The sequence below is a fragment of the Oryzias melastigma genome, linkage group LG9 (genome assembly GCF_002922805.2).
Source record: "Oryzias melastigma strain HK-1 linkage group LG9, ASM292280v2, whole genome shotgun sequence".
NCBI classification, from domain to species: domain Eukaryota; kingdom Metazoa; phylum Chordata; class Actinopteri; order Beloniformes; family Adrianichthyidae; genus Oryzias; species Oryzias melastigma.
The window spans coordinates 31124482-31132730 of record NC_050520.1 but is presented as its reverse complement, the minus strand read 5'-3'; the positions used below and the strand labels follow the sequence as shown (position 1 = coordinate 31132730).

Here is an 8249-nt window from a genome sequence, read left to right as displayed (position 1 = left end):
GGGGGTGGCCGTGCACGCTCCCTCTTTGTACATTCATCATCATCCACCTCAGCAAAACACTCACCTAACTAAAATAACAAAACCCAGCAGTGTAAGACTGCTGAGGACAAAGAGGGGAAAACTAACAAAAAAAAGGAAAATAGCAATTTTTAAAGTAAGGATTACTTAATTAGCATTTATTCAAGTTTAGTTCAATGTACAAAGATGAGTTGAATGTATAAATTAATGTCTGAGGTTCACATAGATGATAAACTATGTATGTTTGTACATCCTGTTGACCTGAAGACGTCTTGTTTGATCAACTCTACCTCCAGAATGAACAGATTTTATACGTAAAGAAAACTTTGGTAAAAAGGTTGATCTTTTATGAGTTAAAAGCACATATTATCTTATGCTGCACAACATTGTTACTATCTGCACTGAGATGATCCTGTTTGGCACATTTTGAAAATAAGTTATTTGAGCTTCTGTCAAACATAAAAAAATAAAAATAAGTCACCTTTTGAGAGATCTTAGTTTCTTTTTGTGCCAGAAAATAGACATAATTCATATTTCTTAAAGGCTAAAATAAGAATTTGTGGCTCCTTCTAGGTTTTACTGATAAAGGTTGCTGACCCCCACCCTGTACTATAAAACTTTGGAAATATATCTGAAAACATTCGGACCATTTACTGACGTAAGTGTAAACGTGCTGAGTATCTATTAGGTACAAGTATCCATTTAAAAAATGAAGTGCATCTGAAAACGGGACAATATTGGTGGATTGGTGCATGACAGAGCGATAAACTCCAATTATGCAAATATCGGCCGATGCTGCACCAATGTCCTGTCTAGTTTAATTCTAGAAAATAAGTCAATCTTTTCATCAAAGTAACCTCCATGGATAGGTTACAGTTTTCATCCTCAGCTTCTCAGCCGTCTTGCTCCTTCTTTGAGCTGCCGTCCTCCCTCCGCCCTAACACGAGGTCTCGTACCCGATCCATCAGAACCATTCCCCTCCTAACTGGCTCTCCCTTTGCTCCTCCCCCCACACAGGCTCAGCACTTCAAGCACACGGCGCACAAGGTCGCCCGCTCTTACTGGTGGAAGAACGTCAAGCTGGTGGTGGTGTTGGTGGTCATCGTCCTCGTCATCATCCTCATCATCGTGCTGCTGGCCACCGGCGTCATTCCCGTCAGTAACCCCCCGCCTCCCATGATCAACCCCACCGTCAAGCCCAACGAGCCCTGAATCCACACAGAGCTGACACAATGATGAAGCATCCCTGTTGCACACTGTAATGTACAGACTATAAAATTACTCTCCAATGAAGACATATTTAACACGTTAGTTTCCTCTTTCTTCTTTAACTTCAGCCGCTCCGTCACCTTCATCATGTGATAAGAGCCTCCCCATGTTATCTGTAGAAATAAAACGCCTCCTGCGAACCAAGTCAATATTGCATGAATGTCCAGGTTTCCTATATTCAAGTGTTTTTATTATTTTTTGTTACAAACTTCTGTCAAAGTTAAATTGATGAATGTATTTGAGGCCGGGCTGAATCACACATTAGAAGTGAATGTTACATTCAAAATCCACAACTTTCTCTTTTTACTCTTTTTTAGTGTTTTGGAGATGTGGCTCCAGTAAGGAATCTCTGGAGCTTGTTACACTCAGACGGTACTTTTCAAATCTGGAAGGGTCAGCCGTGCATTCATGGTCTGAGGATCTGAATGCTGAAAAGCACATTTACAGCTTTCTTGAGTTGTGCAAAAGTGCAAAGTTATTGGATTACAATGACACAAAGCTGTACATTTTGTTTAACTGATCGTATCGTTCCTCATCGTTTATTATTTTGTTCTCGTCTTTCCTCCTTTGTGGCTTCATGTAGTAAGACCAGAACAAGCATGAGGAGATGATGAGGCGCTTTTCCAGCCAATCAGCTGAAAGAGGCCATTTAGATCATGAGCGAGGCGCCCCCTTCTGGTCATGTGATGTCAGTTACTGCTTGAGAAACTAAATGTTCTTGTTTCCTAAATGCAAGTTTGTTGAAATGTCTAATGCATCAGTTTAGCTTCATGCAGATGCTTCTACTTAACTGTAAATATTTTCTCATTCTTCAATAACTAATCAATGTCGTAATGAAAGTGTTTCTTAAATATTTTGATTGTAATGCATTACAGCAAATCAAAACATATTTTTTCAGGTTAAGCTGAAAATTTACCAATAAATTAATCATAAAATGTTACAATTTCTTGCTAGAACAAATGTTTAGTTTCTGCGTCTGGGAGACGTGTGTCTACTGATGGCTGGGCCTCCTGGTCTGCAGGTTTTCTCCGCATGAAGTCCCTTCTCGTCTGTTTAAGCTCTACCCCACTGCTGCTCAGTCATGATTTGAAGTTTATTTCCTATAGAATTGTCCAGACGTTATGGTATTTAATGGTTTTATTGGTGGATTTAATAAATAGTATTTATGCCATTCTGTGCCAGTGTGTTTTTTTCTTGTTTTTGCCTCAAAAGGGCAGAAAAATGCTCACATTTGTTAATTTGAAATGTTTTAATTTATGAATGTCCAATAAAAGAATACAAGTTTAGAATATGCGCTTTAAATTTAATCTAACAGCTTTGACATGATATTAAACATTACTTCACTTAGATTTCACATCTGATTTTTGGAGGACTGATAAAGCACAGCTAAGTGAATTTACTAATATAACCTCAGTCAAAACATCTAAACATGAATGCCAAAAAAATCCATTCATTTGCATTCCTCTTTAAGGCCAAAGAGCCTCAATGGAATGATAAAGGAGCTGCATGCTGCTCAGAAACCACTAAAACATAAAATCTTCCTGCACTGATTGTGTTTACCATGAAGGGCTTAAGTCAAATGCAATTTTTTAACTCTCCCTAAGCCGGGAATGCATTCTATAATACACAGCTCACAAAAATTAAAGGAGCACTTTAAAGAAACACATTAGATACATCAGATCTCAATATGAAGTTGGACATCTATACAAATAACGACAGGACAGTGTCTTAGGAACAAAAGGATGACAAGTCTTTTCATGGAAATAAAAGTTTTCAGTCTACAGAGGCTCAATTGTGTAGACATCATAAAATCAGAGTGAAATGAAGATGTGGCAGGCTAGTCCATTTATTCTAAAACTTAATTTCTGCAACTCAAAAAGCTTTTCAGTATCTTGTGTGGCCCCCACCAGCTTGTATGCATGCTTGACAACGTGGCGGCATGCTCCTAATGAGACGACGGATGGTGTCTTGTGGCATTTCCTCCCAGATCTGTGTGAGGGCATCCCTGAGCTGTTGTACAGTCTGAGGAGCAACCTGGCGGCGCCTAATGGACCCAAACATAATGTCCCAGAGATGTTCTATTGGGTTTAAGTCAGGGGATGGTGAAGGCCATTCAATTGTTTCAATTCCTTCATCCTCCAGGTACTGCCTGCATACTCTTGACACGTGAGGCCGGGCATTGTCGTGCATTAGGAGGAAACCAGGACCTACTGCACCAGCGTAGGGTCTGACAATGGGTTCAAGGATTTCATCTGGATACCTTATGGCAGTCAGAGCACCATTTCCTAGGCAGTAGAGGTCTGTGTGTCCCTCCATGGATATGCCTCCCCAGACCATCACTGACCCACCACCAAACCTGTCATGTTGAACCACGTTGCAGGCAGCATAACGTTCTCCTTGTCTTCTCCAGACTCTTTCACGTCTATCACAGGTGCTCAGGGTGAACCTGCTCTCGTCTGTGAAAAGTACAGGGCGCCAGTGGTGGACTTGCCAATTCTGGTGTTCTTGAGCAAATGCCAGTGGAGCTCCACGGTGCTGGGCAGTGAGCACAGGGCCCACTACAGGACGTGGGGCCCTCAGGCCACCTTCATGAAGTCTGTTCCTGATTGTTTGGGTAGAGACATTCACACCAGTGGCCCTCTGGAGGTCATTCTGTAGGGCACGAGCAGTGCTCAGCCTGTTCCGCCTTGCACAAAGGAGCAGGTATGGGTCCTGCTGAGGGGTTGAGGACCTTCTACGGCCCTGTCCAGCTCTCCCAGAATAACCACCAGTCTCCTGAAATCTCCTCCATGTTCTGGAGATTGTGCTGGGAGACACATTAAACCTTCTTGCTGCAGCACGTGTGGATGTGCCATCCTGGAGAAGTTGGACAACCTGTGCAACTTCTGTAGGGTTAAGGAATCGCCTCATACTGCCAGTAGAGATAATTATCAAGCCAAAATCAGCACGAGTGGAAAACCAGCCAAAAAAGATCAAGAGGGAGAAACTTGAAATGACCTCCACATGTAACACCAGTCCTGTTTGGAGGGTTTTCTAATTGTTGCCACTGAAGTGCACCTGTTGTTAATTCCATGAACACCAATACAGCTGAAATTGATTAACGAGGCCCTCAGCTGCTTAACCAACAAGAACATTATCAGACAGGTTTAATTCAATTCATGCCAGGACAAATCCATTCATTTTTGTGAGCAGTGTATAAAGAGGGAAAGAAAAGTGATTTTCTGTTAGAGGTGATTGTTTGATTGTTGAAGCTTGCAGCTTTGAGTTAGTACATGTCTCCTTTGAAGGAAAACAATTGAAAGAACAAGACGAGCTAAAGCAGACAGCGCAGAAATGCCACGCTACCATGAGCTGGATGATGAAAATTAACAGCATGTTGGGAAAGTTATCCTTAAAAGTAAAATAAAGAAACAACTTTTAAAAAAAAAATCTTGTTCTTGTTATTTTATTTATTTTTTATCTATTTGTTGTTTTTACCATTTTTTCTTTTCTGTGTAATTATCAGGAATGATAATATCCTGTTAGTTTTTCTGGTAAATGAGAGACAGTAGTTTCCTTCCAGGAAGCAGGTTACAGATTAAGAACAGAGTGAAGAAAACCTGTTTGACTTGATGGTTTCAGCTTTATAAGGTCTTTAGCGTAGATCACCAGAGTAACCAAGATTTGACACAATATACAGAAAAAAGTTTGTTTTAGGTCATTTAACAGTTGTCATATGTTTATTTGAAATATTTGATAGCGAAATGAATTCTAAGTTTGTTAAACTGTTGCTGATCAGATTTAAACATTTTAGATAGAGTTAAGTTGAATCTGTACAGATGGAACTGCTAAAAAACAATAACACCATTATTTGTAAAACACAAAAGCATGATAGCCAGCTGAAATATTTGCTAAATAATTGGACAAAAAAAACTTACTTTAGCTAAACTTCAAAATAGCTTTAAAAAAATGAAAAAAGCCTAAATTAGACAAAATAGCTAGCATGTAGCTGAAATATTATCTGAACTTAGAAACAGCCTAAAAAACTGAAACTAGAAAAGTTGCATTTCCTTCGGAAATAGGTTTGATTGCAGAATTGCAAAAGGTGATTGCTTTAATTGTTTAACTGCATAACGTTTAGCAGAATAAACTGAAATGTATTAAAAGGAAAAAGATTGAATAAATTACTGGTGCTTATTTGTATACATTTTTAAGCTATGAGTATAAAGCTGGAAAAAAACCTCAGTAAATGCCAAATTACCCAAAATTACTAGGGTATTGTTAAAATATTAGCTAAAGGCTAAATTAGCTAGAATAATCTTGGTTAGTTTAGCTAAAAGCATCTAGCTTGACTTCAAATTTGCCCCAAAAATCTATTTAGATGCCAAATTAGCTGAAACAGCTAACATATTGCTGAAATGTAAGCTAAAAGCTGAATTAGCTCGAAAAACCTAGGTAAATGCCAATGTAACTAAAACAGCTAGCATGTAGCTAAAATATTGCTAAAGTGCCTTGCCCATGGACACCAGCACAAGAACAGGCATTCATAGCATCAAACTCCACATCTTAAGGGCTGTCAGTAATTTGCACCACAAGAACTCTGGAGCATGTAGAATCTGATAGACTGATAACATGGAAGTGTGCTGTACACTAAGTGCATCCACAATCATGAAGCTTTAGATGAACCAACAAGATCTGGAAAAAAACAGCAATATCATTTCTGGAAGTAGACTAACAAAATCGATTTTTTAAACTCACATAATGCTTTCCTGCAGTGGATATTATCGTTAAATTTTTTTAGAAAGCATGATAGGCTCATGAAGGCTTTAAAAAAGACAGGAAAATTATCAATTTACTGCACAACATAAATCTTTCCAACATCCCCGTGAGGTCGCACTGCTTCTCTGTGAGCCTGTGCAACCAGACATATTTTTTTTCCGCCCTCTATATAATTCTGTCCTACTCCACCCGTAATTCTTTCTTTTCTACTTGTTTACGAACAAACATCAAAACTGTACATTCGTTCATTTACATTACACATACATAAGTCCCAAATCATCATGATTGTGATTTCCACTGCAGGGAGGCATCAAAGTATGTGTTGTTTTACTACACAGGTTCCCTCTAACATCAAATACTGTCCTGAACATCCATCCATACTGCAAAAGGTTTCACTAGTCCTAGCATTCTGAGTAGTACTGTAAATAAAAATCATCAAAAAGCACTAGAAGAAAATACTTTCCAGAAAACAGTATGCAGTATTTGCATTAGTAGAAAGGTGTTCCAATGATGTGTAAGAGATTATGATCAAATCAATCAAAATAAATCATTTTCAAAATGATTTGCACATCTTCAATACTCTGATAGTCTGGTCAGGAACCAGGAAAAATCTGTGTCTCCATCCAAATCTACAGGAGAAGAACATTAGTCCTCTAGAACATTCTGCTGGACTGTTTCATGTACTAATGTCAAAATATTCTGCAGGCCACCGTAGGGAATCGAACCCCAAACTGCTAAAGCGGGCATACCAATGCCGGTGACTTTAGTTTTTTGACTAGACATGAAATGTAAAGAAAAACTCTCATTCAGCATTATATTTGAATTATTAAGCCAACATCAAGTCCAGTTGTTTGTTTTGAATCAACAACAGTAAAAAGTTCATTTTTCAGGGAAATCCTGATCAAATCTGGAACCCAGTGGCTTTAAGTCTTTATGTACATGTTAACGGAGAAATATCTGAAACATTTAAATGAAGTTATTCATAATTTTAATCTCAGAAAACAATTATAATGCAAGGAGAGTGATAAATATTAGAGATAAAAACAAGAAAACAAAAGAGGGTCAAGAAGTTAGATGATGATTCTAGAAACAAGAGAGGATAGAAATACAAAAATAGGTAAAACGCTGGAGGTTTATGATTATTACTGTCACATGTTGATCAAAGGGGCGGGGCCTGTCCACAGACACTCATCCACACGCTCAAATATTACAGACATACCTGTTGGCTGCAAACACCTTCATACACATGAAAGATGACAGCGCTCATGTCATCTGCTGCTGCACCACTTCAATGTAGTGTGGCTAGATCAAGATTATCCATCCAAACCTGGTATATTAAAAGTTTTTTCTCGTAAGTTTACGACTTTTAATCTCCTAAATTTACAGATTAAAATCTAAGGGAGCCTACAGTCCAGCGAGTGAACAGCAGCAGACCAACTAAACTGTAAAAAGCATCTGGGATTTCAACAGGTAAGAAGGATGTTTAAAAGGATATAAATGTTTGGAAGCTTCTTTGTTTGATTTATTCATGTTTTATTCATGTTTTAATCATTGATGTGTGGATTTCCATCCATGACATGGAGGACGAAATAACTGGAAGTCAGCTGAGAGTTATCGATGGCTTCATCAACAAAAGTTAAGATCTTCTCCAACTCTGTGATGTTTCTGTCTGAAGAGGCCGATAGTTTCTGGCATTTTCAATGTTCTCGTGTTAATTTAACAGACTATTTTCATTCTTCTATTTTATTTTATATATGAAACTCTGCATTACTGACACTGAACCCCAGAAACTCAGCCTCACTGATAAGAATTGGATTTTGAGTCACCAAAAGGTTCAGAATTTCTTTGTTTTTGACACCGATCTGGAAATAAAGTTTCACAAGATTCTCCATGTTTTTCATCTTCAAGCACGGCTCTGATAAACGGACAACTTTGGTTCTTTTCTTGATCATTTATGACTTCTTTTCTTGTAAATTTACCTCTTTTTCTTGAAGATTTACGACTTTTTCTCATAAATTTACTAAATATAAAGTAATGAATTTAAGACTTTAAATCACATAAATTTAGGAGAAAAGTCAGGAATTTAGCCTAAGACTTTTCAAATTCATAGATATGACTTTTTTTGTAAAATTATGAAATTCAAAGACGTATTTTAAAATGGTTAGTAATCGTTAATGTTTAAATCTGATTGTTCCCTAGACAGC

At 38.0% G+C, this 8249-nt stretch overlaps 1 protein-coding gene across 1 annotated transcript in view; it reads left to right on the top strand.

Moving 5' to 3' along the window:
* Nucleotides 1–2461, top strand: part of vamp8 (vesicle-associated membrane protein 8 (endobrevin)) — a 10115-nt gene extending 7654 nt beyond the window's left edge. Inside the window, exon 3 of the mRNA XM_024275689.2 lies at nt 1036–2461. Coding sequence (XP_024131457.1) covers nt 1036–1230 — 195 coding nt within the window. The 3' untranslated portion in view covers nt 1231–2461. The remainder of the gene's footprint in view (nt 1–1035) is intronic.
* The last annotated feature ends 5788 nt before the right edge of the window (nt 2462–8249 follow it).